Raw genomic sequence first — 23,634 nt, forward strand, 5'->3', positions numbered from 1 at the left:
CCTCCTCTGCAAAAGTTATACATCTCGTTTCCGTCTGACGTCCCCTGCATTGTCCTGGGCTTCCAGACGAGGGCCGAGCGGTAATGGCAAAAGCAGGCGGCCGCGCTGGCTTCCCCGGCCGGGGCTGCGGGGCCCGCGTTCCCGGGGCCGCACTGATAATGGAAGGGCTTATTTATAGTTCTCCGCAGTTCCTCCGCTTTTGTTCTGTGTTTTCCAGGGCTGAGAGCTGCCTGGTAGCAGGGACCCTTCCCCCTCGCCGGCAGCCATGGCCCGGCTGAGATAAACCACAAAGGGCAGAGAACAGCGGGAAGGGCCCCCGCCCACATACCGCAGGCCGGGTGGGGGTGGGGGGCTCGCAGGGGACCCCTGCCCCGGCCTGCGATGCGCCTTTGAAATGTGGAATCCTGAGAGATGTTTGCGTGAGCAGCCGCCAGCTGTTTCTCCTGCCGCAGCCTCACGGCTGGGGGCTGGGGGCTGGGGGCTGGGGTCTCAACCGCGTGCAACCCACCTATGAGCACACCACACGGGGCCCTGGGGTGTCTGGAGTTTCCCTGATGTTGTCACAGTCACCAACAGTGATCTGCCCGCAGCAGGGGAGCCGCCAGGCTGAGGGGTGGCCCTCTGCGTTGCTGACCAGGGACGGCCAGGCTCCAGCTGAGCCGTGGGCTCCTGCGGCACCACTGCCCCCTAATGTCTTGGGACGTCCCGTGCTTGGTTTTTGTTTTCAAAGATTTATTTAGTTGAAAGGTAGAGTTACAAAGAGAGACAGAGAGGTTTTCCATCCGCTGGTTCACTCCCCAAAGGGCCCCAGCAGCCGGAGCTGGGCCAGGCCAAAGCCAGGAGCCAGGAGCTTCTTCCTGGTCTCCCACGCGGGTGCAGGGGCCCAAGGACCTGGGCCGTCCCTCCACCGCTTTCCCAGGCGAGAGCAGGGAGCTGGGTTGGAAGTGGAGCAGCCGGGACTGGAACCTGCACCCGTGTGGGGTGCTGGCGCTGCAGGCCACGGCTTTACTCGCTGCGCCCCAGCGCCGGCCCCTGCCCCGTGGTTTGGACGCACGGTGGAGGCTCATGCCTGCTTGCAGTGAGTGGTCAAGGTCACCCAGTGTTGCAATCCAGAACAAGTGCCGCCTTTGCTCTAGTTTTGGCTGCCAGGTTGCGGCCATTGTGGAGTCGGGGCCCCTGGGGTCTGGATTTGCCAGGCAAGGTTTCTCCATGCCTGGCTGCGGCTCCCACACTCCGCTGCCCTGCTCAGGGCGCCTCCCGGGCGGCCCAGGGTGCGGGTTCCTCTGAAGGGGGTCACCGGGGAAGGCGGTCACGTGCACCACTTTCAAGCCACCCTTTAAACTGCGTGAGCAGCGGGCAGGTGCGCACTCCCGCGACCTCAGCCCCCCACCTTCCTCCGTCCAGGGCCGTGTGCGCGGCCACAGACGGCGCTGGCCGGACGCCCCCGCCCCCGCCCGCTCGCTGGTGCCCGGAGAGGACGTCCTTCCTCGCCCCACCGCCCTTTCTGCTTTGCTCATCTGACTTCTTGTAAACTTTCGCTTCCCCTCCAGGTCCTTCCCGCCCTTGCTGACCACTCGCACTGGGCCTGTGCGTCCGCTTGGCCCCTCTGGAATTTCTGATTCTGCTGACCCAGATGCCCTGTGAGGCCAGGTTTCGGTCAGGCCTCCCGGTGAGCATCTGATTAGGGGCCTCGGCCTCCCCCAGCGCCCGGGGGACATCTGGTCACCCAGGCCTGTTCTCAGCAGGAATCCTGCTGGGGCAGTCCGGCCAGAACCCCACCCGCCGCCCTGGCCTTTCCTCCTGTGTTTCCTTGCTCTCCATTCCCGACCCCCTCCCTCCCCTTTCTGCCTTCCTCAGGGCCGGGGTCGCCATCCCCTCAGCGGGGTCCACGCCTGGGGACGGCACTGCTGTGTGCGTCGGGGTGCACAGGGGCAGGCACTGCTGGCGCAGGGACCTCGGCCCCTCGGCCCCTCGGCCCCTGGCCTGGGGAGCGGGGTCTCCTCCCCAGAGCCGTCAGTGCCTGCGGGTTGTTCTGTGACTCGCATTCCCCGCGCGTCTGCCCGGTCAGGTCAGGCCCTTGGCCCTAGGGGCAGCGGAGCCCTTCAGAACTGCGTCTCATGATGCCTGCGTCCTGGCCCAGGGCCCCACCTGTCTCAGGGCGTCTCCCTCACCCCTCCCTGCAGAGCCCCGGGCAGGGCGTCAAGGCCCAGTGTGCACGTACGCAGCCTGGCAGGTGGACGCGCCCCGGCCTGTCCCGGGCTGTCTCCTGATGCTGCACTGAGGTGGCCCCTAGCCCCCTCGCCCGTCTCGCCCTGGCCCCCTTGCAACAGAGCACACGGCGGGCGGAAGGGGTCTCAGCTTTATTTGCAGATCCCAGGGGGTGGGGACAGCAGGGACAGAGACGTAGGGGGGCACAGAGGTGGCCCCTAAACCCTCAGGATCACCACGGAGCCCCAGCAGGAGCCAGGGCGTGGGCCTGGGAGTGCGAAGGGGCGAGGGTCTCTGCCGCCGGAGGGTCTCAGCGGCCGCTTCACTTCCAGCGCCCGCCGACCTTGCCCTTGGCCGTGGTGCCAGCCTTCTTGCTGCTGTAAGTGGGAAGCGAGTCGTTCTTGAGAGCCGGGGTCGGGCCGAGCCCTGGCCCCAGCCCCAGCCCCACAGACCCTCTGCCCTAACAGCCTGGGCCCCTCCGGCTGTGCTCCCGGCGAGGGCCCGGCCCGGCGCCCGACTTCCTTGGCACACAGCTGGCTCCTGTGCAAGCTGCGTGGACTCACCTGCGCCTGGGCTGGCGGGCGCGCACCTGGATGGTTAGTGTGGTTAGGAGCGAGGGCCGGCGCAGCGAGCTGGGGCCCCTCCCTGCCCTGTCTTGCCGCGGCCACTGCCTTCCCCGCCACACTGGCCTGCTCGGGTCTGCGGCTCAGGCCCGAGAACCAGGCGGTGGCTGCGAGGGGAGCGTTAGCCCTGGACACGGACAGGGGCTCAGCAAGGCCTCCGGGCAGCCGAGGCCAAGCTTTTCCACGCATGCTCTTGCACACGCATGCACGCATGCACACACACACACACACACACACAACTCTCCAAGGGACCTGTTCCAACCCCTGACCTGCACAGCAGGGACCTGGGGCAGGGCGGGGCTGTGGGGACACCGTGACCAGGGAGCTGGTCCCTGGGAGTGGCAATGGAGAGAGAACCCCTAGAACACAGCACCCCCAAGTAGCCCTGGAGCTACGGAGCTCCTGGGGCGGAGACGGCCCACGGGACATTGGTGGCTGGCACAGCCGTGGGGTGGACCTGCTGGGGGGGGGGGCTCCGGCCCTTGTCACAGGACCACTGTCCCGCCCCCTCGTCCTGACGCCCCAGCCTGGGCCCTCCTGCGTACAGGTGAGGAAGGAGACTGCTGGCCCCAGGGCACGGGGTGGTGATGGAGGGGTGGTTAGTCTTTGTTACCGCCCTGCTGAGGGCCGGCCGCACTGGCCCTCTCCTGGGCCCCAAATGGCCGGGCCGCGGGTGGGCAGGCGGCGGCCAGCCCCGTGGGCAAGCCAGGGGTGGGCCAGGCTACTCACTGCTTCTGGGCCTGGTCGATGCGGCTCCTAAGGTTGGTGATCTGCAAAGGACACAGGACTCACTGTGGCTGGGCCGGGCCTGGCGTGCGCCCGGGAGCCCGCGGGGTCCTCACGGCGGCCACGCAGCCTCCTGTGCTGGCCCGAGGGCCGGCCGCTCCCTCTCGGACTCCTGGCTCCTCGCGCGGGGGCTCGAGGCTCCGACTGATGCTGGTCTGCACTGGCCCCGCTCCCACACAGCCGCTCAGGAGCCAGCCCTTACCTTGCAGCCTGGACGTGGGGCGGGGGCCTGGGGTGGGCCCCTCCTTCCAGCCCGGACCCCCTGCTGGCCGCTGAATCAGGGCCACCCCAGGGAGGGGGCTCCCCTGCCCCTCGTCCCAGGGCTCCCTCCTGCTGCCTCGCTGGCTGCCACCAAGGGCATCGGGCCTCGGGGGCCAGCGCGGCAGGCAGAAGGGACCCCTGGGCATAGAGTGGGGGGGGGGGACAAGGGTCCAGCGGGCTGCGGCCCCCGCCGCCAGCGTCCTTGGTGACCTGAGATTTTGCCATGCAGTGCACACCGCGAGCCGGCCCGGCGCGGGCCTGGCTACTTACAACTTGGCCAGCATCTCCACCCTGGCCCGGACATTCATGATCTACAAAGACCAAGACGGTTACGGGGCTGGGCCCCTCCGTGCTCAGGGACAGCAGGGGCCCTGGGAGTGCATCTGGGGGCAGGGGTCCCTGACGCAGAGGGGACGCTGGGCCTGCCCCGTGGAGGGCCTGGAGGGTGGGCGGTGCAGCCCCGCCAGGGCACAGCTGCGGGGGTGTGGCCCTCCTGCAAGTGCTCAGGTGACGAACCTGGGGCACAGACCAGGGGCCACAGCCGGCAGCCACCGGGCGGCCCCGACCAGGGGCTCCCGGGAGACTCCCTGCTTAAAGAGGCCGAGCACCTGCCCTGTGAGTGAGGAGACCCCCGTCCCACCCAGGCGGCGCCAGTGGCCATGTGCGGGGGTCGCCAAGACTGCACCTGCCTTGCAGCCCTGCAGGCCTTCCCCAGCCGCAGGTGTGGGTGGGTGTCACCCGCCTGGCTCGGTGGCTTCAGGAAGTGCATCCCGAGATGGCTCTGCCAGCCCGCACCCTCGCGTCCCTTCCCCGCCCCCAGGACCCAGGAACTGGCGGCAGCGGGCGGGGGTGGGCGCTGGGCGGCTGGGAACAGCTGACCAGGCCTTCCCAGGCCCAGGTGCCCCGCGCAGGGGCGGATCCGGAGGGTGACGGGGCGGTGGCCCCGGCTGGCGGGGGGGGGACGGGGCTGGAGCAGCCCAGGGCCAGAGGGGCCTGGACTCACGTCGTATTTCTGGCGTTTCAGCTTCTCCCCAAACTCGAACTTGTCGGTCTCGAGCTGGTACAGGGTGTCCCAGAGCTCCTTGGCCTTGTCCCTGGGGAGGAGGGAGAGGGGCGTTGGGCTGGCCGGGCGGCGGGGGCGGCCGGGGCAGGGGAGGCCGGCGCGGGCGCGCACCTCAGCTTCTCGTCGCTCAGGTGGTCGATGTTTAGCGGCTTGCGCCTCTCGGCCAGGATCTTCTTCTTCATCTCTCGGGCCGTCTGCTTCTTGCCTCTCTTCTGGTCGGCCTGGGAGGGGACAGGGCCGCAGCGGGGCCGGGTCTCAGGGGGGGCCGGCGGCACCAGTGAGGCCTGAGGGCGCTGCCCCCGGACCTGAGCGCCCGGCTCACCTTGGCCAGGTAGCTGCTGTAGTTGGCGCCCATGGAGGACAGCGCCTTCTTCTTCTTCAGGTCCTCCTCGGCCCTCCTCTTAGCGTCCTCCTCCTCCCTCCGGGCCTTCTCCTCCTGTGGAGACCCCCGCGCCCCAAGACCCTCAGGGCTGCACCTGCCTGGGTTTAGAACTTTCTGGAAGGAGGCTCGGGGGGGGGGTGGAGGGGACTGCAAGGCGGGGACCCTTAGCCAGAGGCCCCGAGCAGGGCCTGGGCGGAAGGCGGGGGCGCCCTTCCTGGGGGCTGGCGGAAGCAGGGGAGCCCCGTCCTGGGCTGGGGCCCGGGGGCCGCCTCACCGCCAGTCTGTTCTGCCGCTCCCGCTCCTTCTCGGCCCGGATCCTCTGCTGCTCCGCTCTCTCGGCCCGGCGCTTCTCCTGAGGCCACACGGGGGTCAGCCGGGCCCCGCCGCCCCCCCACCCCCCGCAGCGCCAGGGCTGGGGGCTGCCACTCACGATCCTCTCCTTGAGGGCCACCAGCTCCTCCTCCTCCTTCTTGCGGGCCTCGAAGTGGCTGTCGATGAGCGCCTGCAGCTCCATGAGGTCCTTGTTCTGCCGCTTCTTCTGGATGTCCTGTGGGCGGGAGTGGTCAGCCCGCCATCCACCCACGGAGAGGCCCCGGCCCTGCAGCCGCCTGCAAACTAAGACTGGCAGGGGGACTTTGGCCCCCCGCTGCCGCCCTCCCAGCCACTCAGGGTGAGCCGGGCCCTGTGCAGCCATGAGGTCAGCAGCATCCCTGGCCTCATCGTCCCCCCAGAGGCCCCACACGGACCTGGCGGAAGGCAGACCGGAGAGGGCACATGGGTGTGTCAGCAGAGGTGGAAGGGCGGAGGTGGGCGGACGGATGGACAGGTGGACGGATGGACAGGTGGACGGGTGGACAGGTGGACGAGTGGACAGGTGGATGGATGGACGGGTGGATGGATGGACAGGTGGACGGGTGGACGGATGGGCAGGGGGACGGGTGGACATATGGACAGGTGGACAAGCGGATGGGTGGACGGATGGACGGGTGGACGAGTGGACAGGTGGACGGATGGACAGGTGGACAGATGGACGGGTGGACAAGTGGACAGGTGGACGGATGGACAGGTGGACAGGTGGACGGGTGGATGGGTGGATGGATGGACAGGTGGATGGATGGACAGGTGGACAGGTGGACGGGTAGACGGGTGGACGGGTGGATGGGTGGACGGATGGACAGGTGGACGGGTGGACGGATGGACAGGTGGACGAGTGGATGGGTTGTGAATGAAGGCGTGGGCAGATGGAGGGATGGATGAGGTGGCTGGATGAGTGGATGGGTGGATATGTGGCTGGACTGTGGATGAGTACGTGGGTGGGTGGATTGTGGACTGTAAAAGAATCGATAGATGGATGAGTGGATGGATGGATGTATGGATGGGTGGGTGGAAGGATGGATGAGTAGATGGATGGATGGGTGGGTGGAGGGATGGATGGGTGGGTGGAGGGAGGGATGGGTGGATGGATGGAGGGATGGATGGGTGGGTGGAGGGATGAGTGGGTGGAGGGAGGGATGGATGAGTGGGTGGAGGGATGGGTGGGTGGGTGGAGGGAGGGATGAGTGGGTGGAGGGAGGGATGGATGAGTGGGTGGGTGGAGGGATGGATGGGTGGGTGGAGGGATGGATGGGTGGGTGGAGGGATGAGTGGGTGGAGGGAGGGATGGGTGGGTGGGTGGAGGGATGGATGGGTGGAGGTATGGATGGATGAGTAGGTGGAGGGAGGGATGGATGAGTGGGTGGAGGGATGGATGAGTGGGTGGAGGGATGGGTGGGTGGGTGGAGGGATGGATGAGTGAGTGGAGGGATGGATGGATGGATGGGTGGAGGGATGAGTGGGTGGAGGGAGGGATGGATGAGTGGGTGGAGGGATGGGTGGGTGGGTGGAGGGAGGGATGGGTGGGTGGAGAGATGGGTGGGTGGAGGGAGGGATGGATGAGTGGGTGGAGGGATGGGTGGGTGGGTGGAGGGATGGATGGGTGGGTGGAGAGATGGGTGGGTGGGTGGAGGGATGGATGGGTGGGTGGAGAGATGGGTGGGTGGGTGGAGGGATGGATGGATGGGTGGAGAGATGGGTGGGTGGAGGGAGAGATGGATGAGTGGGTGGAGGGATGGATGGGTGGAGAGATGGGTGGGTGGAGGGAGGGATGGATGAGTGGGTGGAGAGATGGGTGGGTGGGTGGAGAGATGGGTGGGTGGGTGGAGGGATGGATGAGTGGGTGGAGGGATGGGTGTGTGGGTGGAGGGAGGGATGAGTGGGTGGAGGGATGGGTGGGTGGGTGGAGGGAGGGATGAGTGGGTGGAGGGATGGATGGGTGGGTGGGTGGGTGGAGGGAGGGATGGGTGGGTGGGTGGAGGGAGGGATGAGTGGGTGGGTGGAGGGATGGGTGGGTGGGTGGGTGGAGGGATGGGTGGGTGGGTGGAGGGAGGGATGCATCGATGATGGGTGGGTTGTGGGCGGGTGGATGGAGGATGGAGGGATGGGTGGGTTAATGGCTGGATCGTGGGTGGATGATGGATGGAGGAGAAGGAAGGGGCTGTCTATTCTTAGGAGAGTTTCCTCTGATCCGGGAATGAATTATGGCAGAGCTGCCTGGAGCCGGGACCACCCAGCTCTGCCTTCCTAAGAGGGGGAGGCCTCCTGAGGCCGTGCCTGGAGCCTGGGGGTGGGGCCTGCGGGTGGCCAGCACATCGATCTGGGTGCAAACTTACATCGAAGTCTACTTTCTCTCCTTCCGGGATCTTAGGAGCAGTGAGTCTGCAGGAGAGAGGAGGTGGGGGTGCTGGTGAGCAGGTTGGCCTGCCCCGGCCTGCCCCAGACCCAGGCTGGCGCCAGCACCCTCACGCTTGGCCTGAACCTCGCCCTTAGCAGATGGATAGCCCTGCGTCCCGAGAGCCTGGCCCCTCGGGAGGATCTCAGCCGTTTTACTTTCCTGGGGACCTGGCCATTGCCGGGCCCGCCTCACCCTGGGCCCGTTCAGGCGGGCACCCCCGGTTTCTTCCCCAACACCAGCGGCCAGGTGGACCAAGGAGGCCTCCCGGGCCAGGGCGGCACTGGCCCCGTGCCCGAGAAACGCACACTGCTCTGCGGAGCCGTCGGCAGCCTCTCCCCAGCCTTTTTTTCTGGGGGCCCGGAGGAGGGCGGGGAGGTGGCTAGGAGGAAAGTGCTTTGAAGAGGAAGCAAGCCCCCACCCCAATCCATTCCAGATGGAGCCAGGAGTGAGCGACAGCGAGAGTTCCTTAAAAAGAAGCCGAGGCAGAGAGCGGGGTGCAGCGTGGGTCAAACGGGGCAGCACAGGAGGTCCCTGGGAGGGAGGGAGACCAGATGCCGGCACGCAAATGAGAAACGGATGCTTGCGGAAGCATCGTGCGTCCGAGGAAAAAAAAAACCAGCGGCCCAGACCGGGAAAAGCGCTTTCCCCAAACCCCGGGAAGACTTGGTGCCCGCGTGCAAACCGAGGAGTAAGAGAGCAGGGCGAGAGCGAGGGGCTCGGCCCACGGACAAAGCCGAGGCAGGACTGCGGGGCCGGCGGCCATCAGGGCGGGCGCGCCTGTGGCCCTGGAGGGCAGGGGGTGGCACGGCAGCCCAGCCAGCCGTGGGGAAGGCAGCCCAGCGGTGGGGGCCCCGCGCCCCCAGGCCGGCCGCGCGCTCTGCCCGGGTAATTCCAGTTCTGGGAACGCAGCCTAAGGCAACAGCCCTCAAGAGGGAAGAGACCTTGCCCTTGGCGTTATTTATGATCGTAAAATATTAGGGCAAGCCCGGGAGAGGTTAGCAAAATGCCGGTTTGTCCAATTGATGGAATATTATGTGGCCATTCAAAATATTTAAGGAGACTATGTGAAAACATGGAAAAATACTTATGAATAGTGCTAAGTTTTAAAAAAGCAGATCTCGAGGTCATATACACAGCATGGTGTTTGAAAAACACACAGGGTTGAAGTCTGTTTTCCAAGCCCGACGCATGGAAAAAGAGCCGGGAGAAAGGAGGCCTTCTTCATGTCCCCCGCCGCCACGGCGGCCGGCCCTGGGCGCAGACGCACAGGCGAGCTTTTTAACGTTTTTTTCTTCGTTTGATTTTCACGTATTTTCCAAATTTCCCTTAATGAGGTGTTTTATTTTCATAATGAAAACACAAACAATTTTTCTAAAATGAGAAAATATCTTGGGAGCCGGCCCCACGTTCTGTAAAGTGCAAACGCGGCGGCCGCTCTCCCAGGAGCCCCTGGGGCGCACCAGCCGGGGCCCCCAGGTCCTTCCCACAACCGGCACCAGGGGAAGCTGCGTTCCAAAATCCATCTCTGAGAGACCCCCGAGAAGGGGCTCAGGGGCCCCCCCGAGAGCCCCCACCCCACCCAGGCAGCTCCTTCCATGTTCACTTGCACACTCAGAGCCCTGCCTGGGAGACCCCCACCCCTACCACCAGTACTGGGGCTCACGGAGTGGGGTCCAGAGAGGCAACACCTCCGACCTCTCCTCTGCTCCCGCCTCTTCCTTCCTCCCGCTGACACCCACCCTGCTGGACCCCTCCTCGCTTTGGCTGTAGCCTCCTCTCGCAGGAAGCCCTCCTGGCTTGCCCTGGGCCTCCCCAGTCAGTGTTCTGGGCCACCTCAGCATCACCCGTCCTGTACCCCTGGGCTTCTCCCCTCGCACCCCAGCCCTGGGCCACGCTGGTACTCACTTGGGTCTTGGCTTCTCTTCTGGAGACCCCAACGATGCGGCATGGGGAGGGGGAGAGAGAGAGCAGGTGAGAGACGGGCGGGGGGCTGCAGGTGGGGGCCTACTGGGTTCCCACCCGCGGGGCCGCCTGCCTCTTCAGCTGAGCCCACCCTTTCCCTCCGGGGCCTCGAGAAACAAGAGGGTCTTGTCTCACTCCAGGGTCACAGGAGAGGGGCTTGGGGTGGAGACACAGAGGGGCAAGGAACACAGGAAAGACGAGGGAAGGGGGCGGGGGGGCCAAGGCGCACGCGGGCGAAGCGGCGAGGCCAGGCCGCAGAGCAGGGGGCAGAGCCGGCCGGCCGCGACGGGGACAGCGGGCTCTCACCTTCCTCCTCCTCCTCCCGCACGTCCTCGAGGGCGTCTTCGTGGCGCGAGGCACAAGCGCACGTGCGAGAGAAAAGCCGCGGCTGCGGGCAGCGTCCGGCCACGCGAGCAGAGCAGCGGGCGCCCCCCTCCCCTGCCCCGTGCCCAGGCCTGGCCCCAGGAGCGCCCCTGGCCCGGGCTGGCGACTTCTGTCTGGGGACAGGGTGGGCGCAGCTGGGTGCCAATGAGGACCCCCGCTCGGGATGGCCTGGCTGTGAATGGCGGGGTCTCAGGGCCCTGGCTGGCAGTGCCCCAGCGAGTCTGAGACCACCTCCACCTCCTGCAACACGGGGCCCAGCCTCCGCCCTGGACCATGCCTAAGACCCTGACCCCTGCCTTCAAGGTCCTTCCATCCGGGGGCAGCCCCGAGGCCACGCCTAGACAGCCTCTCTCCCCCAAGCCCAGGCCAGCTCCATGTACGGCCTCGGCTTTCTCTCCCCTCTAACTCTGAGGAGGCCGGGCCAGGCCTCTGTGGACCACGGCTCCACAGCTCCTCCAGGCCTGCACACTGCCTGGGCTGACCCTGCCGCTGTCCACGGGTGCCGCTTCCTTGGACAGGGCCATCCACGCCCTGGGTTCCCTGGGGAGGTCCCGGCCTGGCCCGGCCCGGCCCGGGCACAGCTGGGGGCTGTGGCTGGCCACTGTCCATGCACACACAATGCTCTCACCCTCGGGGGGAACTCAGGCCCAGTGGGGAGGACCCTTGCTGCCTCGGGGACTGCGGCTGTGCCCACAGGGGGCTAATAGCCCTGCACCAGGGCCCCTGACTGGACTCTGCCTTCCCTCTGCCCAGCAGCCCCCGCCCCGGGGCCCCCCCATGCCCGCCTGGGTGTGTCTGGCAGGAGAGATGCAGGGCCTGAAGCACTGGGCGTTTGCACGCATGCCCTCGGCCACACCGGGTCCCCAGCGTCCCGCCCCGGCCTCAGCCTGACCTGCTGCCTCTCCCCCCGGCCCTGCACTGCCCTGCGGCCTCACCCGCTCTGCTCCCCTCCTCTGGTCTGGTCCGGAGCCAGGTGGAGGCCACCTGCCCTCTTCGCCCCCTCTGCTCCTCCCCACCCCCACCCTGGCAGACCCCGAGGGTCCCAACGGATACCCTGGCCTCAGCACTGCCCGTCCTGCTCCTTCCGCCTCCCTGCTGCTGCCCAGGAGGGGCCCTGCTGCTCCCGGCTCCGACTGCTCCCTGCCAGGGGCACAGAGCCTGCCCGTGCCAGCCAGGCGCCCTGGGCCATTGCTCCAGGCTGCACCGTCCCACTCTGTGTCCAGTCCAGAGGCTTCACGGGGGGAGGGGGAACAGGTGCATGCAGTGGGGGGGCCTACCTTCGTGGACTTCCTCTGTGGAGCAGTACCATGGAGGGCAGAGAGAGAGAGAGAACCAGGAGTGAGCAGGCCGAGTGGGGAGAGTGGGGGAGGGAAGGGGGGGAGGGCGGAGGGGCGGGGTCCGAGCAGAGCCAGGCTGTGAGTAGGTTACGCGGCCCTTGTTCCTTCTTGCCCGGCTCCTGCACGCGCCCCCGTGGCCATGCGTGCCACGTGGCGGGGGAGGCGCGTCACATACCTGGTACATGAACTTCGGGGGCTAAGGAGGGCCGTGGAACAAGAGGCCAAACCGCGGGTCAGAGGTCAAAGGAGAGGGATCCGAGGTTAATGGAAACAACCAGGTGCCCCTCCAGCCCAGGAGGGGTGGGAGGTGTGCAGGAAGCGAGCAGAAACCGGTCAGAACCAGCCTGGGTGTCCCCGCCCCCCGCCGTCCCAGCCACCACATCCCCAAGGCCTGAGGTCCACAGAGACTTGAGTTCCTCTCGCTGCCTCGGGGTAACCAGGGCCAGGGTGCCGGGGTGCCGGCTCCCGCCTTCCCCAGCCCCGCCGCACCATGGGCCGAGCAAGGCTGCCTCGTCGGCTCCCTACTCCCTGCCGTCCCTCTGGACACACCCCCTTCCTTTGCTCAGCCTCGGAGGAGCTGGGAGCCCCTGGGGCAGAGGGCAGCTCTGTTCACCCTCCTGTCTACACCCCAAGCAGTCCACAGTGAGGGTGGCACCTGGCCTGGGGCCCCGGGCTGGCCAAGGGTTCGGCCACCAACGTGGGGACCCTGGGATGGAGGGCTCAGCCCACACCCGGCCCATGGTCTTCCCACTGCAACCTGGGCAGATGATGGCCCCAGGGAGTGGCCGGGCCCCGGGGTCCCACACCCTTTCTGGTGAAGCATCGGCTGCGGTTAGTGGGTTACGTGGGGCCACATGTGGGGGCCCCTTGGCTGGCTGGGCCTCGCTGTCCCCCTGCCCCCACCCCGCGAGGCTCCAGCCAGGCCCCGGGCCCCACATGGGGACCAGAAGTCCTGTGTCTCGTACCTGGCTCATGGACTTCTGCAGGGCTGGGAGCTGGGGCGTGCAGGGCGGGAGGAGAGAGGAGAGGTTAGAGGAGGCGGCTGCTGTGGGGGGAGGTGGGCTCAGGGCCGGGCCGGGCTGGGCCCCACTTACCTTCCTCCTGGGCCTCTTCTGAGCAGGGGGGAAGCCCGGCAGCAGGAGGAGGTGGAGAGAGAGAGAGAGAGGCGACAAGGACAGGTGTTAGGGAGGGGGCTGAGAGCCTGCCTCCTGGAGAGGGAGCCCGAGGGGCCCCCGGCCCGAGCAGGAGGGCCCACAGGGGCTCCCACCAGAGGGTCCCCGACGCGGCCTGGGGTATGGGACCCGAGTGTCCCTGTGGGGGCCTGGCCTCCCCCCACCCCGACGGAGGTGTGGGGCACCCAGAGGCTCTGGCTGAGGCGCCCGCTGCAGACGGCTGCATTGTGGCCCTGGCCCAGGGCTCGGGGGCCCGCCTGGGGCGGCTCAGCCTCCTGGGGCCTGGAGAGCTGTGGCCGGCCCCAGGGGGCCTTGGAGGACACCTGCTGCTGTCTACCTTTTTGGAAGAAAAAAAGTGCTTTGCTCACGCTGTTAGGGCAGCCAAGTGTTTTCAAAATCTTTTCACAACATAGCACCCAGCACTCCACGGAGGACGGCCCTGCCTGGTACAGGCACGGGCGCTCTGGGCTTAAGTGGGTGCCGGGGCTGGGAGAGCTCCCGGGCACGACTGAGCCGCAGGCCGGGAGGGTCTCAGCTTCCAGCCCAGGTCACAGCACCGGGCAGCGGTGGGACAGGGACATAGAGACAGAGACACAGAGACAGAGGGGCAGGGGGACAGGGAGGGAGAGAGACCCTCCCGCCCAAGCCCTTGGTGTTAATGAGTGAGAATCTTAGTGACCAAGTCCCAGCCCCCCGCACACACCATGGACACACAAGGATGAGTGCATTGCAGCCCAGGGAAGAGGAGAGGTTAACGGCGCTGGAGACTTAATTAACGATCGAGTCGTGAATCGTTAATCTCATGATTGCATCATTAATCGTTAATCCCGTTAACGATTGATGATGATCATTGGTGAAGGGTTAATGGTGAGGAAGGCGGCGGCTAACGGCCCAGCCCGAGGAGGAGCGGGCGGGGAGGGGCTCCGCTAGGAGGGGAGGGGGAGGGGCCTGCGGCTGCCGGGGTTACCTTCCTCTTCATACTGCTCTGTATTGGGGTGGAACAAAAGAGAGGGCCATGTTAGCCGGGGCCGGTCCCCACGGGAGGAGGACCAAGGACCAGCAAGTTCCATCCCTGGACAGGCCAGGGATGGCTGCCGGGGCCCTCGGGCTGCAGGAGGAAGTGGGGAGGGGTCGGCTGGCCAGCGGTGGTGGAGGGGGATGAAGCCAGGAGGTGGAGCTGACCCTCTGTCTCTTCTGCCACGCCGGCGTCCACGCGTTTGCAGGGCGAGCAGGTGGAAGGGGGTGTGTTGTGGGAGGGGAGCCCGGAGCCCACTTTTGGAAACGTGGCCAGGCTAGGGGTCCCCAGGGGGCAAGTGCTGTCCACAACCAAGCCCTCCCCAAGGGTGCAGCTCTAGAGAGAGGGAGTAGTGGACACACTCACCCTCAACGTGTTCACTGCAGGAGAGAGAGAGAGAGAGAGAGAGAGAGAGGCTGGGTAAGGCAGCTTGCCGGGGACGCTGGTCCTCGGGTCTCTGCAGAGGCTGAGGCCGGAGGGGAGGGACGCTGGCTGGGGGTACTCACACTTCCTCGTCAGACATGGTGGCTGCTGGCTGCCGGCTGCTGCTGTGGAGACAGGGCCCACGGGGTGGAGGCTTAGAGCTGCTCCCCTGGAGGTGGAGGGGAGGCCCTGGAGGGGGTTGCAGCGGGCAGGGGTGCAGGTCCACTCTGCCTGGGCAGGTCCACCCCATGCTCTCGGGGAGGCCTCATCAGGCCGCTCCCAGCCCTCTGCACCCCACATTCTGGTCCCCGGCCTGCAGCGGGGGGCCCGGGAGCTCCAGGAGGAGCCAGAGGGGGTGGCTCCATCCAGGGCCTGTCCTGCTGCTGGGGGTGCTGGGGGCGCCCTGATGGAAGCTGACACCTGCTTCTTGGGGGCCTCTCTCCAGTGGGCCACTCTTCCAAAGCCACAGGGTGTGGCCATGGCTCTGTTCTCTTGTCCCCTTCTCCACCACACCTGGAGGCTGAAGCCCGAGCTCTGTGCTGCTCCCAGCCCAGAGCCCTTGGGGGAGGCCCATGTGTGCCCCTGGGGACCGGGTGGGCGGAGCCCCAGCTCTCCCAGGCCCTACAGATGCTCTTGTATTTGTCACCATCTACAGGAAGCCCCCGGTGGGGGCAGGCAGGCGTCCCCCATCTGGGGGCGCTGGTGCGGGGTCCGCTGGCGCCCGGGACCAGCCGGCTGCCCCACACGCCTGCACCGTGTCGGCCGGGGTTTGGCCAGATGAGCTCCGTCACGGCATCTCACAGCCCACAGGCAAACCTGGGCTCTATAACTCCCCCCACCCCCAGCGTGGTCTCAGGTGGGAGCTGCCCTCCAAGCCCCCAGGACGACCAGGCCACGTAGAGGCTACAGCCCGCTCTTCCCTGCATCCCGCCCAGTCCCCCCACTGGCTGCTGCCATGTTGACTCATCCAGGGGCCCCTCTGGGGGGGTAGTGAGGGGCTGCAGGGCCTGTGGGGGGGTAGCACCTGTCGGCCCCCGGAGGGTGCCAGGGCTGGGTTATTTATAAGGCGCCAGCAGCAGCTGAGATGTCCAGAAATAGCAAGATGCCTCCACCCGAAACCCAAGACGGTGGGGTGGTGCCCCGCCCCCAGCCCTCCCCACTCCGGCCCTGCAAGGTGCCCCCAGAGGCCCTCGCAGCGGGAGAGTGCCAAAGTCCACTTTCCAAGCAGGGAAATCGAGGCTCCTGCCCACCCCGGGGTGCTGTTCCCTGCACTGGCATTTGGGCGGGAGTCCAGCTTCGGCTCTGCCTGCAGGGTGGGGTTGGAGGGCGAGGTCTGGCTCCTTGGGCCCAGAAACCATTCTTCCTCCTGCCACTCACCTGCTGTGGGACATGGCCACGCCCCTCGGCCGTCTCCCCACCCCATCAAAGTCACCTCCCCCCAGCCTCCGGTGGGCGAGGGTGCCCAGGCGCTGACCTCAGCAGGGTAGGAGGGGTGGGCGGGGTTCCTGCTGAACACCTGCTCCCCCCAGCCACGGGCCAGGTGGGACAGGAGCCCAGCACCCTTCCTCCCTCTGTCCGGCTGGCAGCCTGGCCACTTGCACCCTGACCTCCACCGCTGGGGCACGGCGAGGTGGAGGTGAGAACGGCAGTGTTGGAGGCCAGGGCCACGCAGGGGCCAGAGCTATGCGCACTCCCTGTCGGCTCCTGGGAGCGCCCCTGGGGAGGCCATGGGGCGCTGGGCAGCTCCCTTCGCGGGTGCTCCGCCTCTCCCACTCCCTGCTGCCCCTGGCTGTGGCCTCCAGGTAACCCTCACCCTGGGCCTCCTCAGGAAACCTCGGCCCCAGCCGGCCTCCCTCCCACCGCCGTCTGGCGCAGAGAGCGACAGGTGTGGGGCCAGCCCCTCAGGCTCAGGCCTCCCTTTGCCAACCCCGAGCCCCAGAGTGCCCCCCGAGTGCCAGGTGGCCTGGCCCCTGCAGGAGGCCCCGTCTGCCCCTGCCTGGCGGGCGGCTGTCGCCGGTACCCACCTACGGGTTGATCTGAGAAGGTCTGAGCTCCCTGTCGGTGGGACGGGCTGCAGGCACTGCCTGGGCCTCCGGCCCTCATGTTATAGGGACACCTGATCTTCCCCATCAGCCCATTGGCCAGCGGCGGGGTAGCCGGGCGTGGGCAGGGGCAGGGGCTGTGCCATGCAGGCCCCTTACCAAGTATAGGAAAGGATGGAGGAGGCCTGGAGGAGGCGGCAAGGTCCCCCCCCCCCGAAGTGTCAGCTTCTATTTTTACCTCCAGCAGCCGACTTGGTCTTGATGGACGGGGCGGGGGTGGGGGGGGGCGGAGGAGGGTGCTGGGTGGCCCAGGGGACAGAGCCCAGGGCTCTCCTTGGGTCAGGTCACCCTGGGGACCCCCAGAGCAGGGCCCCCCTCCCTGAGAGGTGTCCCACGGGAGTGGACATTTTACCCGGAGAAGGGTCTGCCCAGTGGGGGCTCCATCACATCCAGGGCCCCCGCCTCTCCGTCAAAGGAGCAGCTTTGTGTCCCGGGGACCCCTGGGGACAGAGGACCCTGCGTCCTCAGCCCTGTGGTGTCGGAGCCCTGCTTCGAGGCTGGGCTGCTGCGTGGGTGGGCGCAGGGCAGCAGGCAGGAGGGGTGCCAGGCAGCGGGCTCTGCAGTGCTCCCCACGGCCGCTGCCCCCCCTCCCCCCGCTGCCGCTGCAAGGCCAGGGCCAAGCCTCTGCTGTCTGCCTGGGGGCGCCCGGTGTGGGGATCTAGACCTTGGTAGGCGCAGAGCAGGGGGACGCTCAGGGTGGACAGACGTTCCCTGGTGCCAGCCGAGCCTGGGCTGTTCTCCATCCAGGCTCCCAGGTCGGGGAAATCGAGGCCCTGAGTGGCGGGAGCGGAGCCCTCCCAGGGTCTGCAGGTGGGCACAGCCATGGGGTTGGGAGAGCTGCCCAATCCAGGACTCACGTCGGGGTCCGCAGGGCCAGTGCCTGTGGCTGGTGAGGCCCAGGAGGCAGGCGAGGGCCCTGTGTTGGATGAGGGATGAGGGATGGCCCCAGATTCCTTGAGGCCCCGTGGGAGGCTCTGCGGGGCCTCACCTGAACCCCCCGTGCTAGAGATAAGCCGGGGCTGGGGCAGGTGGGTCCACCTCGCCCCTCTGCAAAGTCTCCCGAGGTTGGTGCCCTGGGCCCCCTGCACCAGCCCTCATCCTCAGATGGCCGAGGGTGGGTGACCCGCGCCCCTGGTCACCTTGGACTGGCTCTCTGCCCCCCAGGGTCCTCTGTGGAGCCACTGCACCAAGGCCCTGAGCGGCTCCTAGTCCTGGGGAGCCAACAGCACCCCCAGGTCGCTCCCCAGGCTCAGCCACCAGGACCTTCAGCGCATGGCCAGGTGCCCGTGTCGGGGCAGGCACTGGGGACTCAGGGAGGTCTTTGGGGCGTGCCCGCCCTTGGGGGCACCAGGGGCCCTGCAGTGACCCTGCTTGGCCAGCAGGGGAGGGTAGCTGCCCGCTCAATGGGCCTCGGCCTTGGCAGGTGCCGTCCTGTGAGGTCAGAGGGACGGGCAGGTTTTATTTTGGGTCTGGGCGACCTCTCCCTCGGGGCACGGGGCCTGAGGTGCAGCAGGACGGTATAGAGCGGGCACCACGGGACCGGCCACGACAGGCCTTCAACAGGTAACCTCACCCCGGTCCCACCTGACCCGGAGGGGGCAGGGCGGGGACCTCCCCGCGGGGGCAGAGAGGTGACTGGAGACTGTCTGAAGTGCAGGCCAGGGACGGGGTGGCCCAGCTGGCTGGGCTGGGGACTGCCTTCCGCCTGGAGCTGGGCTGCGCTGGGCCTGGCCCCACGGCAGGGTCGGGGCTGAGGACACTTCTGGAGGTGGACCCAGAGCTGCGCTCAGGAGGCAGGGAGGTGGCAGTAGGAGGGTGAATGGCCTGAGTGCAAGGGTGGCCCCCAGGGTGGCCCCCAGGGTGTCCCTCGCTGTGGGTTCCTGCCCCCAGGGCACGTGGCTGGGGGCGCCAGAGCCCACAGGACCCCAAGTCTTCCCTGGGTGCCCCGAGCTGACCCAAGTGTCTGAGCGGGCCCAGCCTGCCCACCCCTCCCCCCCGGCTCGTGCCCTGCCAGGCCCAGGATAGGAGCCGCTGACGCAGCACTGTGGACTGAGCCACCCCAGCCACGAGGCCGCTGCCCCCATGCCCGCATGCCCCCTGGGTCTTGCAGGTTCGTTGATTTTTGTCTGCAGACATTGTAGGTGCTGCGTGGGCAGAGGACCCGCGAGCCCCTGGGCCTGGGGAGCCTCTGGGAAGCAGGAGTGGACATCCTTGCGGCCACGGGGTGGGTACCGCACCCAGAACCCGAGCTGGGCCACGGCCGGGCCACGGTCAGGAGGGGCAGACCTGGCCCAGTGGCAGTGGGACCACCCGCGCTCAGTGTCTGGCGCCGGCCGTGGCCTGTGGCTGCTCTGCCTCTTGTCCTTGGCCACCACGCCACCCGGGTTGGCCAGGAAGACAAGGAGCCTTGTGGGGGAGCCCCCAGCTGGGCAGACCATGGCCTGGATGCTCTGTCAGCAGAGGGGTGTGGCAGAAAGCCATGCCAGCTCCCCACACATGTGGCCGTGGCTCTGGGGGCCATGCCAGCTCCCCACACGCATGGCCGTGGCTCTGGGGGCTGTGCCAGCTCCCCACATGTGCGGCCGTGACTCTGGGGGCCATGGCAGCTCCCCGCACCTGTAACCGTGGCTCTGGGGGCTGTGCCAGCTCCCCACATGTGTGGCCGTGACTCTGGGGGCCGTGCCAGCTCCACACACACGTGGCCATGGCTCTGGGGGCCGTGCCAGCTCCCCACACGTGTGGCCGTGGCTCTGGGGGTCGTGCCAGCACCCCACATGTGTGGCCGTGACTCTGGGGGCCATGGCAGCTCCCCGCACCTGTAACCGTGGCTCTGGGGGCTGTGCCAGCTCCCCACACGCATAGCCGTGGCTCTGGGGGCCGTGCCAGCTCCCCACACGCGTGACCGTGGCCCTGGGGTGTGGCCGTCCTGCGCTGTCCACGCTTGCGCAGCAGAGTGTGACTGAGGCCTCTAGCGAGCAGCTGAGTGGCACAGACCATCAGACGCCAGGGCCCCAGCCCCAACGGCCCCGCCGAGCAGGAAGCAGGGGCAGCAGCCCCGTCTCCCACCCCCACGCACCACGTCCCTTCCCACGTCCTCCACCTCCTTCCTCTTCTTTCCTTCTTCCCCTCTGCCTCCATCACCCAACTGTCCACACGTCTTCATCTCTCACCTGTCCATCCACCCGTCCACCCATCCACCCACCCACGCACCCACTCATCTGCACGCCCATCCACCCATCCACACACACACACACACACACACACACACCCGTCCATCCCTCTGCCTGTTCATCCGTCCACCCATCCACGTACCCATCCATAATTTACCCAGGCATCCACCCATCCACCCACCAACGCTGCACTGGCTAGGTCCGCAGTGCTGGGATGGAGGCTGACCCCACGGTGGCTCTTGCCGTCAGGGGGCACAAACCAGGGTGTAGCTCCCAGGAGCACGCGGCCTCAGGTGCTGGGAGGCTGCGCCATGACAGCGGGAGGCCAGGCCCCAGCCGCGTGTGCGCCTGACTGAGGCGAGCACGCCTGAGATCCTGCAGGAGGCCACAGGACGGGACAGAGGGCCTGGACCTCAGGCCACCGGGCGCTGGGCGGGGGCGGGGTGGCCTGGCCGCTCCCCCACCCCTCCTGGAGCAGTGAGTGTGGGCGGAGCCAGCGCATGGGGATACAGGGGTCGTTTTATTATGCAGGACACAGGCAGGCGGGGGCTGCAGCGGGGAGGGGGGAGGGAGGGACGTGGCGGCCTGAGCTCCTGGCGCAGGTGTTGTGGCTGTCGATCTGGGCGTCACCTCGCGGGTGCCCCGGGGTCCGAGTCGGCGTCCACCTTCCCTGGGAGCTCTTGCCTCTTGGTGGGTGGCGGGCCCTTTAGCCAGGGCTCAGGGGTCTCTGTTTCAGCCCTGGGCTGTGAGAGGCAGGGCTGCTGGGTCACACAGAGCGAGAGCAGCGAGGCTGGGGTAGGCCTGGGAGCAAAAGGCGAGTTGGAGGGCCAAGGCTGTGCCGCGTTGGCAACAGGAGGCGCCGTCTGAGCTAGGGCGGGGGAGGGCACAGCCACCTGTACCTGCAGGCCAGGGTACCTGAAACACAGGCGGGGGTGCAGGCCCGTGAGGCCGGGCTGAGGACGGGCCCCAGCCCTGCCGGCCGCCGGGCCCAGCCGCCTGCTCCCCCTGCACGCCCCTGGCCTCTCTGGCTCACCCTCTTCCCCCTGTCGGGAGCAGGCCCCCAGCCTCAGCCGCCACCTCGGAGATCTGCTCCCTGGGCCGGGTCTGGGGCCCTGCGGTGGGTGGGGGAGGCTGCCCTCCACTTGCCCCCTGCTGCCTGCCAGCCTGGCCGACCCCCGGGGCCAGGCCCGCTGGAAGGCAGCCCAGGGAGGCCTCCTCTGGGCCCTTCCCCCAGCACACAGCTTGCTCTGCGGCAGCCGGGGGGCCTCCCTCCTCTCCAAGCCAAACCCCCCGGGCTCGGCCCCAACGCCATTTGTCAATGTCCTTGCAAACACGTGGCGCCCAGAAACGCAGGCGGCTTGGCCAGGACCACCCCGGCCAGAAGGGCTGTGGGGGGGTCCCGTTCAGCAGAGCTCAGCGAAAAACGGCTCCCACCTTCCGGCCCGGGCACCGCCGCGGAGGCCCCCTGGCCGCCGGCCCTGGCCGCTGGCTCCCTCGGACAGGCGCGCCTGCGGTCGGCCCCGAGACTGCGCGGCGCCCCTCACGTGTCTGCGGGCGGCCGGCTCTTCCTGCCCGCGGCCACGGCCCCCGGCAGCCAGCCAGGCTCAGGCCTCCCACCTGGGCTCGGGTCCACCCCTGACCAGACCCCTCTATCCCTCCCAGTCCAGGCTGCGCCATGTTCATCTCGGCCACGTCGGTGTCCCTGGAGGCGGGCGGCGCCGGCGCCCAGGGGCCACCCGGACCCCCGCCGCCCCTGCTACCCAAGCCCGGCAAGGATAATGTCCGGCTCCAGAAACTGCTGCGCAGGGCGGCCCGCCGAAGGACCGCGGCGCCAGGGCCGCCCGCCGCGCCCTTGGCCTTCCGCGCCTCGCTGTCCCCCGTGAGCGAGGCCAGCCACGACCCGCCGGAGACCGCAGCCCCGGTCCCCGCCGCGCCCCGCTCCCCGCACACGCCCGTGGTCCCGCACGCCGCCTCACCCCCGCACAGGCCCGCGTTCTCCTTCCGCCTCAGCGCGCATGCAACTCCGGCTGCCCCCACCCGAGAACCCGCCCGCGCCCCCATCGGCTTTGCCTCTGTGCCGGCCCCCACCGCGGGAGGAACCCATGTCACACATGTGCACCTGCGGCTGTCCCCGAACCTGCACACCGGGACCCCTGAGCCCCCCAGGATGGCCCCAGGAGGGGGCCCCAACGGCAGGGACCAAGACACAAGCCCTCTCAAGCCCCCGCCACTGATTCCAGTGGCTCACATCCGTCCGCTGCCCACGGGAGTCCCAGCAGCCAGTCCCCAGCCCGAGGAGCCACCTGTAGCAAGGCCGCCGTCCAGCTTCCAGGCCACAGTGCCCAGAGAAGGTGGCACCAGGGTTGTGGTGCCCATAGCCCCCACCTACCGCTCACCCTGCAGCCCGGCTATGGCCCCCGAGGCTGTGAACACCCAGGATGCCCCAGGGGCTGGCCCTGCCCCAGAAGCGGGACGGGTGTCCACGCCCCCCCGGGTCTCGCCCCCTCCGGGCCCCCAACCAAGCCCCCAACCGAGCCCTGTCCCCAGGATTGCACCCAAGCCCCAGGTCAGCGGGTGGACGCGCCTGAAGAAGCAGCTGATGGAAGAGACGGAGGAGCCCCGGTTTCCGGAGCCCAAGCTGGAGCCCAGCCTGGGACCCCCGCAGCAGGAGGCGCCCGCCCCAGCCGGCCCTCGGCCCCCAGCCTCCCGGGCCTCCCGGATGTGGGACGCGGTGCTGTACCGCATGTCCGTGGCTGAGTCCCGCAGCCACCCCGGGGGGCCCGAGGGCGGGCAGCGGCCCCTGTCTGGCCTCTCTCGCCTGCCTTTCCTGTGCAGGCCTAGATTCGACGCCCGGAAGCTGCGGGAGGCGGCCCGGCCCCCTCCCTCACTCCACACCATCCCGGGGCTGCCCCGGCAACCCATGAACTTCAACCGGACGGCTACCGGCTGGAAGCTCCCGTGAGGGGGCGATGGCCGCCAGGGCCCAGGACCAGGCGTGGACAGAGGGGCACTGCAGGGGGAGGTGGTGGTCGGGGAGGAGGGTCCAGGTGGAGAGGAGGAGGATGGTGGCTGGAGGAGGAGGTGGCTGCAAGGACAGAGCGGGGTCTGCGCGGAGGGTCTGTGGGGGGCTGACGGGGCCATCTTGGGGAGGGGTCTCCTGGGGGCAGAGGGCAGGGTCAGCTCGAGCCTCTGCTGCCCTGCAGAGCTAGGGGACCGGCCTCCTGTTCCTTGGAGGGTAGGACTCAGGCCCTGGTGCTGTTGCCTGTGGCCACAGCATGGCTGCCTGGCAGGCGGTGGGGAGTCAGATTCCCCCCATCCCGGGGCCAGGGTGTGCAGCACGGAGACCCCAGGCCTGGGTGGGCGTGAGCAGGGCTATGAGGAGGAAGTGGTGGGCAGGCTGATCCTAGAGACCCAGCTCCGGCGCATCGGGGGCTGCAGGCCGAGGGGCAGAGTGGGGGTCCACTGAGGGGAGCGGGCGCAGGCGACCAGACGTGCCTCGGCCGGGGACGGGCCGCGTGCTCAGCGCCAGGGCTGGGACCACAGCAGGGCCTGGGGGAGCAGCCCCCAGTGTGCAAGGCTCCCAGCTTTGCGACGCTGTCAGCCGCGGGCAGGGGAAGGAAGCGGGGGCTGTGGGTCTGGGGCCCTGGCACTAATAAACACAGCTGACCTACAGGGCCGCCACTTCCTGTCTTCACCAAGGGCTGGGGCTGGGGACGTGCGGAGCCCCACGCGGCCCTGAGCCGGGGAGGGGCCCAAGCTGGGGCGGGAGACTCCGAGACCGGGTCCTGTCCCTTTGGAGACTCTGGGTCCCTGCGATCTTGGTGGGGATGCCAAGTTCCGGAGGCTCCGTGCCTGCCCCCACTCCCCTAAGGTGCCCGGCTGACTGGGAGGACGCCCCAGGGAGCCGTGGGTGTCCCTGTGTGGGGCCCTGGCTGGCCCTGCCGAGATGGATGCGGGTTCCCGTGTGGGGTGAGGT

The 23,634-nt window shown here is 68.2% G+C and overlaps 3 protein-coding genes across 74 annotated transcripts in view; 1 reads left to right on the plus strand and 2 right to left on the minus strand.

Annotated features, from left to right (window-relative positions):
• Nucleotides 1–2,344: 2,344 nt before the first annotated feature.
• On the minus strand, nt 2,345–16,584 carry TNNT3 (troponin T3, fast skeletal type). Of its 48 annotated transcripts, none has more exons than XM_070047340.1 (17): nt 16,411–16,584; nt 14,470–14,508; nt 14,330–14,343; nt 13,916–13,933; nt 12,871–12,888; nt 12,742–12,771; nt 11,952–11,972; nt 11,717–11,731; nt 9,999–10,017; nt 8,032–8,077; nt 5,754–5,870; nt 5,598–5,675; nt 5,264–5,377; nt 5,053–5,162; nt 4,882–4,972; nt 3,561–3,601; nt 2,345–2,585 (listed from the first exon to the last, which is right to left on the minus strand). In XM_070047340.1, exons 2-17 carry the CDS (start codon nt 14,484–14,486, stop codon nt 2,531–2,533), a joined length of 804 nt encoding a protein of 267 aa, XP_069903441.1. In that variant the 5' UTR covers nt 14,487–14,508; nt 16,411–16,584; the 3' UTR covers nt 2,345–2,530.
• A 1,397-nt stretch (nt 16,585–17,981) lies between these two features.
• PRR33 (proline rich 33) lies at nt 17,982–23,330 on the plus strand. The gene is made up of 2 exons (XM_070059663.1): nt 17,982–18,051; nt 21,321–23,330. Exon 2 carries the CDS (start codon nt 21,334–21,336, stop codon nt 22,618–22,620), a length of 1,287 nt encoding a protein of 428 aa, XP_069915764.1. The 5' UTR covers nt 17,982–18,051; nt 21,321–21,333; the 3' UTR covers nt 22,621–23,330.
• LSP1 (lymphocyte specific protein 1) overlaps nt 20,160–23,634 on the minus strand; it is a 30,039-nt gene continuing 26,564 nt past the window's right edge. For all 25 annotated transcript variants that reach the window (XM_070059290.1, XM_070059315.1, XM_070059133.1 and 22 more), the window contains one exon: nt 20,160–20,573. The gene's annotated coding sequence lies outside the window, so the exon portion shown is untranslated. The remainder of the gene's footprint in view (nt 20,574–23,634) is intronic.

Source organism: Oryctolagus cuniculus, chromosome 1 (genome assembly GCF_964237555.1).
Source record: "Oryctolagus cuniculus chromosome 1, mOryCun1.1, whole genome shotgun sequence".
Lineage (NCBI taxonomy): Eukaryota > Metazoa > Chordata > Mammalia > Lagomorpha > Leporidae > Oryctolagus > Oryctolagus cuniculus.

What these genes read in the sequence shown, in the direction of transcription:
- PRR33 (XM_070059663.1), top strand. Translation starts at nt 21,334, where the DNA reads ATGTTCATCTCGGCCACGTCGGTGTCCCTGGAGGCGGGCGGCGCCGGC.
- TNNT3 (XM_070047340.1), bottom strand. An exon ending in CTGAGCGACGAGAAGCTGAG is followed by an intron (nt 4,973 to 5,052) that starts GTGCGCGCCCGC and finishes CCTCCTCCCCAG; the next exon opens with GGACAAGGCCAAGGAGCTCT. An exon ending in ATCGACCAGGCCCAGAAGCA is followed by an intron (nt 2,586 to 3,560) that starts GTGAGTAGCCTG and finishes TCCCACTTACAG; the next exon opens with CAGCAAGAAGGCTGGCACCA.